At 36.3% G+C, this 12,079-nt stretch overlaps 1 protein-coding gene across 4 annotated transcripts in view; it reads left to right on the top strand.

Moving 5' to 3' along the window:
- Positions 1-12,079, top strand: part of PLEKHA1 (pleckstrin homology domain containing A1) — a 51,734-nt gene that overhangs the window by 9,423 nt on the left and 30,232 nt on the right. For 3 of the 4 annotated variants that reach the window (XM_032225055.1, XM_032225056.1, XM_032225057.1), the window contains exons 2-5: positions 5,198-5,358; positions 6,645-6,701; positions 11,218-11,263; positions 11,828-11,925. In XM_032225055.1, the coding sequence (XP_032080946.1) occupies positions 5,218-5,358; positions 6,645-6,701; positions 11,218-11,263; positions 11,828-11,925 (342 nt within the window). In that variant the 5' untranslated portion in view covers positions 5,198-5,217. Of the gene's footprint in view, positions 1-5,197; positions 5,359-6,644; positions 6,702-11,217; positions 11,264-11,827; positions 11,926-12,079 lie in introns of those variants that run through there. The other variant, XM_032225058.1, reaches the window with a different exon arrangement.

Here is a 12,079-nt window from a genome sequence, read left to right as displayed (position 1 = left end):
ATTCTATTGCTTTTTTTTGATACTCTTCCTTTGCAAACTATGTCACATTTTTGTGTAGATGGATTCCAGAGCTGCTTCACCTGCTGCAAACAAAAAGAATTTTAATCTGAAAAAATGAAACAAATCTATGAAGAAGAGTCCAGATAGCGGACTTCATTTACACATATTTGTGTGCAAGCCAAACAAATCAGTTTTTGACTCCTGGGGGGGGGGGCAAAATTGAGCAAAAAACTGCCCTCCCCAGCCCCCAGGAGCTCTCTGAAAGCCTTCTACAGGCTCTGCACGGCCAGTTTGGTGAAGTGGGTGTGGCTTCGCAAGGGAAAAAATGCTGTATTCATTGTGTAAGGTGCACCCAGATTGTCAGCCTCTTTTTTGAGGGAAAAAGGTGCGTCTTATACTCTGAAAAATATGGTAATTTTTTTGTTATTAAAGTCTACTGTTCAACTGAGTTTTACAGTTCAATAAAATATTAGAAATGCATTTTTCCCATTATAGCATAAACCACTTTGGTCTGCTGGTCAAAGTACCAGAATAGAAAGTGGAAGATCATGAGTTCAGGTCCCGCCTTAGCCATGAAAACCAGCTGGGTGACTTTGGGCGAGGTACTCTCTTTCAGGCCAGGTCAACTCACAGGGTTATTGTTGTAGGGAAAATAGAAAGAGGAATGTATGTTGTATTTGTTTGCTGCCTTGAGTTATTTGTAAAAATAATAAAAGCAAGGTACAAATAAAATGCATTGTAAAATGTGTAACCATAAATATATGGTACTGCTTTTACTTGCAAAATAAATAAAAATAAGTTTCATAAAATTTTATAATAAAATGGTATAAAAGAAATAGCAGCGTAATATTTTTAAAATTATTTTTGGAAAATCTGCATTACAAAATGCTTTACAGTTGTCAAACCCTTCAAGCTACCTTAAAATAAATAATATTTTATCATTTTCTAACTTCTATTGTATTTTTTTCTTGAGTTTTAGACTACTAACTAAGCCTGTTCTCTCTCCTCCTCATTTTTATTTATTTTTTTACTTAGTTTATTTATTACAGATTTATCTTTTCCTGTCAAGAACCTTCTGTCAGGTTCTTTTGCAACATTTAAACATTGCAATTTATAAACAAAAATAATTAGAATTGGCATTTAAATCGATGTAGAAAACAATTACTACTAAATATTGGAGTTGGTGGAATGGATAAAACTAACCTTCAATAATTATCCAACAACCTTCTCTCACTTCCTCTCTTTGCACATGTGGGCCAACTATACTTAATAAATATTATGTATCCTGCCTTTGGTTGGACAAAATAAAAGTAGAATATAAATTAATATTTTATATGTGGGAAACAAGAGTTGATAAATCCACTTCTTGAAAGGGCTTCTGTTTCAGATGGGACACAGAATTCTCTTGAATATGTAAAGCATGTATAATGGCAAGAATGAAAAGTTGCCATTCTACAGTTACGGTTACATCCTCTGTAGTTAATTTAATACTCTTAAATACTCTTACAACCAAACACAAATAAAAGCAATTATATGAATATAGAAGCTTTTGCAAATTCTTAGTTGAAGAGTTTGTCTCTGGGCTGGGCTTGAATTGTCCCAGGACAATTGTCTTGATTTCAATGTCAGTGCTGTTGCTGTTAATTCAAAGCCATCTCAGGATTTTATGATTACTGGCACAATAGGACTGTCCAGAAAATTGTAGGCGCAACGAATATTGCCAATGATAACATTTTAGGCTCTTGCTAGCATGCCTGTCCAGCTGTAGCAGGGAAAGTTTAACTGATAACATTTCGCAGGGCCTTTTAGCAATAGCAATAGCAGTTAGACTTATATACTGCTTCATAGGGCTTTCAGCCCTCTCTAAGCGGTTTACAGAGTCAGCATATCGCCCCCACAGTCTGGGTCCTCATTTCACCCACCTCGGAAAGATGGAAGGCTGAGTCAACCTTGAGCCGGTGAGATTAGAACCGCTGAACTGCAGATAACAGTCAGCTGAAGTGGCCTGCAGTACTGCACCCTAACCACTGCACCACCTCGGCTCTTTTAATTGAGAGAGTGATCTCCACTGCTTTGAAAAAGGGAAGTTTTGAACAACTGTCAGTTGTAAATATCCCTTTGCTGGACAAAGTCCTGGAGAAGGTGACTGTCACTTAGTATGAGCTTACTTGAATAAAATAAAGTAATTTTAGACTCTAGACCTAGCTTTGTAGACCACACTGTAGACCTAACTTTGAATAGAGCTAGGAAACTACTCCTGATTGTCCTGCTTAGGGGCCTCTATTGGGAGAGAGATGTGAGAGCTCTACATTGTATTATAAGCAATGAATGACAGAATGATCCTTTCAGATCTCTCGACAGCATTTGATAATGCTGATCATGAGATATTGGAATAAGACAATGTATTGGGCATTGAAGGAACAGTTGTACAATGCATTCATTTCTAGCTGCAGGACCATTACCGGAAAAGAGATTTGAGACCAGTATTTTTGGCCCCGCGGCATTTAAATGAGGGAATTATGCAAAGTTTCATTCTTTGTTTCCTGCTATTTGTTATTTCCATGAAGTACCTTGCTCATGATCCAAAAATAATTTGTAGGCTGCCTTTGCATTTTAAGTTCATAGTCCCTTGAAATCATGCCGAGGTGGCGCAGTGGTTAGAGTGCAGTATTGCAGGCCACTTCAGCTGACTGCTATCTGCAGTTTGACAGTTCAAATCTTACCGGCTCAAGGTTGATTCAGCCTTCCATCCTTCCGAGGTGGGTGAAATGAGGACCCAGATTGTGGGGGCAATATGCTGACTCTGTAAACCGCTTAGAGGGGGCTGAAAGCCCTATGAAGCGGTATATAAGTCTAACTGCTATTGCTATGCCATTGGACATTTAAGTTTATATTCAAACTTGGGATTTTGCTTCTTATTTGTTGATCATGGTATGTTATGATGACTAAGCTTATTGAATGAATGCAAGTTATTTTATAATTTAACAAAGATAAGAATGGATTTTTATGGGCTAAAAGAGGGGTTCCCAACCACTGGACTGTATACCGCCCTATTGGGAATGGAACTGCGCAAGGGGCGGGTGAGTGCACGAAGCTTTATTTGCACATGCACAGAATTAGGTTGTGCACGTGCAACGATCCCCTCCCCTGGAGCCACCACTGCCACTGATGCAAATGGTGGACCCAAAAAGGTTGGGGACCGCTGGGCTAAAATTCACTTGGCAATTTGAGTTATTCTTTTTTGCTCTCTTGTTGATAGTAAGAACATGTTATAATCTGAATAAAATTGTTATTCTTTACAAACAATGCTAGAGTGCTTCCTTAGAAATATGAGACTTGGTCATACTAGTTATTAGGATATCTACGTCTGATCATTATAAACAATGAATGACTGGAGATCTTCTTGCACTCTTGAGATACTTGGAAAAATAATCTGACAACTAAGAACATAATGTCATTTAAGTTCAAAAGCATCAGACCTTTTCCATTCTTTCTGGAATTTATGTAATCTTTCCCCCCACCTACAATGTTTACTTCTCTGTCAAAATTCACAGCATGCAAGAAATGTTTTATCTTTTGACTCTGAATTAACCACCAAACAGTTTTGTACATTCTCTGCTTTTAGCAATGCTTAAGACATTTTCAGAAATTTTGGTATTTTTTTAAATAAATTCTCAGCTGAAGTAATAATTCTGCCAGCATAGAAAATTCATCCTTGTGAATGAGTTGATATATATGTGATAGTAAACTATTTTTCTGTAAAGTTAAATATTATTGATAGCTCTGTGTTAAAAGCAAAATTCTGATGTGATAGAACTATATCAATATTTAGATATAGATATCTGTCCGTCCGTCCATCCATCCATCCATCCATCCATCCATCCATCCATCCATCCTATCTCTCTCTCTCTCTCTCTCTCTCTCTCTCACACACACACACACACACACACACACACACACACACACACACACGTACAAACACCTACACTTGTACATATACACACACACACACACACACTAAAAATTATCCGGAGTAGCTCTGAAGCATGTATTATTCCTTTGTAAAGCATGTTCTTCTAAAATCTGTACTAAAATTAGTATCTTGACAAAGTATTTGCTATTGCATGTATTTTGCCTCTGATATTCAGTATGAGTATTATATATAAACATCTGGAGAAAACGTTTCTGGCATCTCATCAGCATTTTACACAATTTATCAGAGGAGCCAATCGCTTAAGTTTTGTATATAGTTAAAAGGATTTCAATTCATATAACTACTGTGTGAATTGTTTACATATCAACCCTGAAGTAAATTCTCTATTTGGGTAGATCTATAGATTTTTGGATATATGAATGTTCTACCACAGTATGCTACTGGTTTCAGTTCTTGTTGATTTTGAAGCAATATTGTGTTTATTTCATAGTTGCTAGTGTTGCAGTCAAAGCAGAACAACACAGAATGCAAGCATTGGGTTTTTATAAATTGGTAGTATCTCTTTTTCCAACCTGTACGCTATTTCCTTTTTGCTCTAAGTTTTAAAAGTCTAAATATTTTTAATTAACCAAATAGGGAAACAGTAATGTATCTAATTGCTACATGACTTTGTTGATAGAATTAAGCAATTTTAATTATTTGAGAATGGTTTTAGTATTTGAGTCAACTTATTTGAGCCAAGGTGGCGCAGTGGTTAGAGTGCAGCACTGCAGGCTACTTCAGCTGACTGCAGTTCTGCAGTTCGGCTGTTCAAAACTCACCGGCTCAAGGTTGACTCAGCCTTCCATCCTTCCGAGGTGGGTAAAATGAGGACCTGGATTGTTGGGGGCAATATGCTGACTCTGTAAACCGCTTAGAGAGGGCTAAAAGCCCTATGAAGCGGTATATAAGTCTAACTGCTATTGCTATCTAACTGCTATTAATATAATGCTATAATTTCAATGCTACTAGAAAAATAACGTTTTGACCTACAACATTGGGTATATATACATATTTTTTTTACAGGTCAATGACATACATCTAAAAACCTGCTAAATGCAGTTATTTGTTAAATCATATTTTATGCACATAACATGTTTGCTGGTTTATGCAAGTAATACATTTCCTGCAGTTAAACTGAAAAGTTGAGTTTATTAAACGAAACTAAAAATATAGCATTTTCAATTCACATATTTACAATAAAGCAATCTTTCTGTTTTGCAGTGTAATGTTCAGGTTCAGAAATGCCTTATGTGGATCGTCAAAATCGTATTTGTGGTTTTTTAGATATTGAAGAAAATGAAAACAGTGGTAAATTTCTGCGGAGATATTTCATACTGGATACAAAAGAAGATAATTTGGTATGGTATATGGATAATCCACAGGTAAACAACTTTTTTATTTTAATAAAATAAATTTTATTTTAACAATATTTATTAGATAAATATTGTTATATTTATGAATGTATAATTTGTAAGTTTCTGAAAGGTTCTGGAGGTTTTGAAAATACTAATTGCTACCATTTAATATTTTTATTGGGTTAAATATTATTTTAGAAGTGTAGCAAAGTGACCATTTATTTTTATAATTCAGCTGACAATCATTTAAAACTTGTATATCTTTATACTGTGGATAGGCAGCTTAAATTTTCATCAACCTAGACATCCAGGAATAATAAAAGCTGCAATCTGAAACATCACTCCTTGCTGAATCTACTTTTATGTTATGGAAATAAATGAATAACCTAGCAAGTGTATAAATGGGATAATGGTGCTTATTATTTCATTATGGGCTAAAGTTGACAGTTGAGTGTTATTTAGAGAAATGTAACATTAAGAGTATATTCCAGTTTTAGTTGCTACTTGAGAAAATAAATAATTGCAGAATTTTGCAATTTAAGATAATCTGCAGTAATACAGTTGCTTTGAACTAACAAACAAAGCTTGTTAGAACCTTACAAGTAGTCCTCGTCTTATGACTTAATGATTGTTCAAAATTACCAGGGACCCAGAAAGCACGTTTGGCCATTGTAAAATGTCATGCCACAACCCTACCACTCCTCCCAAAAGTCACATGACCACATTTTGGCAGTTGGCAATAGGTTAGTCTTTGTGATAGAGAGCCGAGGTGGCACAGTGGTTAGAGTGCAGTACTGCAGGCCACTTCAGCTGACTGCTATCTGCAGTTCGGCGGTTCAAATCTCACCGGCTCAAGGTTGACTCAGCCTTCCATCCTTCTGAGGTGGGTAAAATGACGACCCGGATTGTTGTTGGGGGCAATATGCTGACTCTGTAAACCGCTTAGAGAGGGCTGAAAGCCCTATGAAGCAGTATATAAGTCTAACTGCTATTGCTATTGCTATTTTTGCCATAAAAAAGATCCGTTCAGAAGAAGAAGAAACCTGGAAGAATGAGTTTGCATGTACAACTGTGGCATTCACTTAATGAATCTGGATTTGCCTAATGACACTTCAAAGAATATGAAATTGGGTCAGGTCACTTGTGTGCCACTATGACCATAATGATTTCCACCAGTAATCCAGTCCCAGTTCTGGCTTTAAATCAAGAATTACCTGTATTTTACAATTTTGAAATATTTGGGTTGAAATGATAAGGGTTATTGTGTGTGTGTGTGTTTCTTTTACACTACTATCCTGTATTCTTAACTACAGAACCTCCCCTCCGGATCTCCACCAGTTGGATCCATTAAGCTTACCTACATTTCAAAGGTATGTGAATGCTTCTCAGATTATTGAATTTCCAAATTCATAATGCATAAAAAACCCTTCATATCTATATTTTATGTTATCTGAAATGGTATAAGGTCTCCAACTCAAGCAAGGTGTTGGACTAGAAGGCCTCCAAGGTCCCTTCCAACTCTATTATTAAAAAATGTGTTTAGGTCAACATATTTACAAGTGTATGTAAAAGTTTTGGCACAATCTGTTGAATTGTATTTCAGGGAATTCTTAAGTGAATGAAAGCTTAGACACTCAGTCTGTACATGATACAAAAACAATATCTTTTTGTAAATCTGAAAATGTGCTTGCTAGTTATGTGTGTTTGTTTACAGATTCAAAATAAAACACAGTCTGGGACTGAAAATCATCTCAACATTTTTATGTTATTTTCCTTTAAGTACTTTCCCTTAGGTACTACTTTCCCTTTCCTTATTTTATGAATTTGATGGTGTATTTCAGAACACTGATTTCCTGGAAGCTCTTTTACTGTTGAAATTTCTTCACTGAGACAGAGACATTGTTCTAGGACAGCAATGGCGAACCTTTTTTGGCTCCCATGCCATAAATGGGGGGAGCGCAGGGAGGTTGTGTGTGGGCGTGCCGCACCCATAATGTAATGCGTAACCCCCCCCAGTGCGCATGCACACACTACAGGTGCGACCCTCCTCATTTTTTGTATGCTTTTTTCGCCTCCCCAGGCTCCAGAGGCTTTATAGGCCCCTGGCGAGGATGAAAACAGCCTCCCCTACCCCCCCCCTCGGACGCCCTCTGGAGGCTTCAGGGACCTTCAGAAGTCTTCCCTGAAGCCTCCGGAGCAGTCAAAATGACCCTCCGAGCAAACGGGAAGTCCGTTCCTAAACTTCAGGTTTGCCCGTAGGGCCGTTTTTTTGCGCTCCGGAGGCTTCATGGAAGCTCATGAAGCCTCCGGAGGGCTTCCGGGGGGGCTCTTTTCGTCCTCCCCAGGCTCCTATAAAGCCTCTGGAGCCTGGGGAGGGTGAAAAATGGCTTTAAAAAAGAGTGAACTCAGCTGGCCAGCGTGCCTTATGTGTCCTGACATATGGCTCCTCGTGCCACCTGTGGCACGCATGCCATAGGTTCACCATCACTGTTCTAGGATTTGATGGTTTTCATATTAATCCATCCTTCCTTATGCTTACACATTATTTCCTATGTCACTGGCTTTAGTTCCAAAGCATAATAGATCTTTGTTGTGCTTTATAATTGGCAAGGTGTCCTTTTCTTCAGACCTTGCAGTCTTCTTTTACTGCAATCATTTCACACTTCTCCATATTGTCACAATGCCTTTTGTAGTGAAGTTAGCCTTACAAAAACTTTCTGATACAGTTTTCCTGTTTTGGAGTACTGCATTTTTCAGTAGGTTGTTTGCAATAATCTGTAGCTTCTGTTTTTACATATCTGACTAGTTTGGGGGAAGTTTGATCAAAGATTTTTACTCTTTCGACAGATCTTGTCTTGACCCTATCTCTCCACCACATTTCTCACCATTGAGATTGTTAGCTGGGAGCATTTCAAAATGTGGCTATTTTAATAGACTTTCCATGTTTTGTAAGAGTCCCCTGTCTTCAAATTCAGGTGGTCAAATAGCCTACACTTATTGAAAGGAGACACCAGTCACAACCTAATAAAATAAAAGGGTCGAAGTAGTTGCAGAATTGTATTATAGGCCTAATATGGCAATCATGTTTTAGAGCAGGGGTGTCAAACTGGCAACCCGCAGGCTGGATGCATCATGCACAGACCACGCCCACCCCAGCTCCGCGAAGGACAAAAACATTGTGAAATGTCACGTGACAGCAACGTGACGTGGTGAGTTTGACACCTGTGTTTTAGAGCCTTGTTAACAAGTTTATAGTACTCTTAGAGAAAAAGAAAAAAAGTAGCATTAATTCAGTTGGAAGGATTTTTAAACATCTGCATCTACTATAGTTACAGTTGTTATTTTGAATGTGTAAAAAAATTGTATAACGGATATACATTCAAATTTTCAGAATGCCAGGTTTAATTGTGCATTGTAGATTATCAATTTATGTTGATTTTGAGATTCATTGATCCTTTTAATCCCAACCCTTAAAGACCTGTCTCTATCCCCATGTTATACTTGAAAGAAGTATTGTACACATCTTCTGTGGATTCCATTTATACTGTATAAATAGCTAACCACATTTTTGTTCTCCCCAGTTTATTGTTATCAATGGTTTTGGTATATGGTTTCTATATTTAATTTTTGTAAACTACCCAGAGTTATAATGAGTAGGTGTTCCTGGAAATTTAAATTATAAACAAATAAAAATTGAACAGAGCACCGAAACGGTTTCAAATAAAGGTGTAAACCACTTACAGATATTTTAGAGTTTGGTAAAGAAATACCATTCTCAAAATCTGTGGGCAAGATTTTTTTTTTTTAATGCAAGTTGACTTCTCATTGCTTTAGATTTTTCAAGGTTCTATAGCAGTGTTGCTGATCAACATTTCAAAACCACCATAGTTTGAAAGAGTTGAAAGTCATTTCAGTTTTTTAAAATTCATTTTGAGTGAAATGGATTCGGTGAAAATTCAGAACTAAGAGAGATAATAAGGGCTTCTAATGCAACAATACATATATAATATGTTTGAACTGTCATTTTTCTACCATGGAATATGATATTAAAAATAAACATGGCTGATTTTATTGGCCACTCATATCATATTTTTTGTGTCAGGTAAGATGTGCTCCAGATTAATTGACTATATAATTTTTCTGGTATTATATAGTAATTTGTATTTCAAATTTTTTTTATTTATCCATGATGAATAAAGCTTATATCAAATATATATATACTTATATATAAAGCTTCAGATAATAAAATATCCTTTGCTTATTGTAATGGCAATAGTTTCTGTTTAGCTCCAGTTTTATCAAGAAGTTAAATTAAGGTATTCATTCCTCTATGTAACTGAACAATTTTGTGATAAAATGTATCCATTACTAGAATGTATGAGTATTTCCAGAAAACTTGATTTTTTTATTAAAAAGATATGATAGCAATGAGTGGCTAAGTATGAAATATGTAAAATAGATAGGAATTGGTACAACTGTGCATCAAATTTTTACTTCAGAAGAAAAAAGGGAATATGTTGCTAAAAAAGTTCAGAAGATAAAGCAGTTATGTTTTGAGATGAGTGGCCATACAAATCTTTTAAACAAATAAGAGTACTATGTTATTTATTCTCTTTCCATCTCAAAGAAGAGGTGGGGTGACCCATGATAGAAGTGATCAGCAAATATAAGACCACAGATGCAAGTAACAATTGGAAAAATGACATGAGAGAGCAATAATAATTCTGGATTTAATGAATGAGCTCCTGGAAATTTAAAAAACAAACTATTGCTCTGTGCAAGTTTAGAGAAAGAGTGAGAGATGTGCTTTTATTATAGAGTTCTTTATTCACAATCATTTTTTCAGGGCTCTGAATAGCTAGGGATAGGGATGAAGAATCCTGGACACAGCTAAACGATAACTCGCAATAGTCCCAGGTAGTATGACCAAGTGCAAGGAATGCTGTGAATTACAGTTCAACTGTTTAACTGTTTATTAAATTTATAGGCTGCTCAATCCCGGAGGACTCTGGGCGGTTTACAGAAACAGAATCAAGAAAGATTAAAACCAGATAAAACAAGACAAATTTAAAAAGACAACAACATGCATCCAATCTAAGCGGGGCTGGATCTCAATCCAGAGGTCAACAGCCCCATGTCTGCCGGAATAACCAGGTTTTAATAGCTTTACGGAAGGCCATGAGAGTGGGTAGGGTCCTGATCTCTAAGGGTAGCTCATTCCATAGGGCCGGAGCGGCAACAGAGAAGGCCGTACTCCGAGGCATCGCCAGCCGGCATTGTCCAGCTGATGGCACCTGGAGAAAGCCCATCCTGTGCTATCTTATTGGTCTCAGGGAGGTATGTGGCAGAAGACGGTCTCGTAGATATCCGTGTCCTAGGCCATGTAGGGCTTTAAAGGTAATAACCAGCACCTTGAAGCGTGCTCGGAGACCGATAGGGAGCCAGTATTGCTCGTGCGGCTGCATTCTGGACTAATTGTAGTCTCCGAACACTTTTCAGGGGCAGCCCCAGGAACTCAGAGATTACATTGGATACATAGAAGGAAGTTGAACATGATATATTTTCAATATGAAATGTATGTGCATACAGGGTAACTTGCTGTCTGTAAACCTAACACTTTATAGAGGGTTATTCAACAAATTTATATGGCTGCCCAACTCATACACATGGTTAACTTTTCAGAAAGTATGGATTAGTGGTAGAATGTGAGGGAACATATAAAACAAAGATAAAAAAAATGCTTTTCTTGCATCAGTTCACTGCTTCATTTCATAGATCCACATGAACAGCAGTGTGCTTTGTTTATCTACATCACTAAACTTATATTGAAATATATAGTATTTATACATGCTACACAATATAATGCCAGTGTTTTCACTTTGTTAGGTAAGTGATGCAACTAAACTGAGGCCAAAGGCAGAATTCTGCTTTGGTAAGTTTTAAAAAAGGCTTTAAATTATGCACCATAAATAATTTTTCAAATGGAAATAATCGTTTTCATTTTAAAACATTGATGTTTTTGAATACCGGTTTATTCTGTTTTCTTTCTAATATAAAGAGAACATTTTTTAAAAAATAAAAATAAAAATCCAGTATTTTATAGATCAAATATTGAAAAGGATGTTTCTGCTGATCCCCTAATAAAAAAATGGCAGTTGCCAATGTATATATAAGAAATAACAACAATCTTTTTGCCTTGCAAGTTTTGATTTTGAATTCTGCTTGTTATAGCATATTTTTGACTTTCTCTTTTGGATTTATTTTCTTGATTTTTTTTTAAAAACTAGTTTTAAAGTACAATTTGGTAATTATTTTAATGTGCATTAGAATATCGGACATCAGGGGGAGGTTAAAGAAAATCTAAAGAAAATATATTCATGAATTATGGTTCTCGACATTTGAATCTTTGTCTAAACAAACAAAGTGAAAATGTCTTTACTTTTCACACAAGCATGTTAAAATTTTTATCTGTCTATATAATTTTTTTCTCCAACAGTTATGAATGCAGGAATGAGGAAATACTTTTTACAAGCCAATGATCAGCAAGATTTAGTTGAATGGGTGAATGTCCTGAACAAAGCTACCAAAATCACAGTAAGTGATCATTTTGAATTCTAGGTTATTCTGCATAGGGTCTTATTATAATAGGGCAACTATAAGAACTTTCATCAGTATTTCAAGTTTATATTATTTTGGCATATTAAAATACGTGTTTCCAACCACTCTGGGGCAGGAGGGCGCACTTGAT

The sequence above is a fragment of the Thamnophis elegans genome, chromosome 10 (genome assembly GCF_009769535.1).
Source record: "Thamnophis elegans isolate rThaEle1 chromosome 10, rThaEle1.pri, whole genome shotgun sequence".
Classification (NCBI taxonomy): domain Eukaryota; kingdom Metazoa; phylum Chordata; class Lepidosauria; order Squamata; family Colubridae; genus Thamnophis; species Thamnophis elegans.
This window is presented reverse-complemented; position numbering and strand designations above follow the sequence as displayed.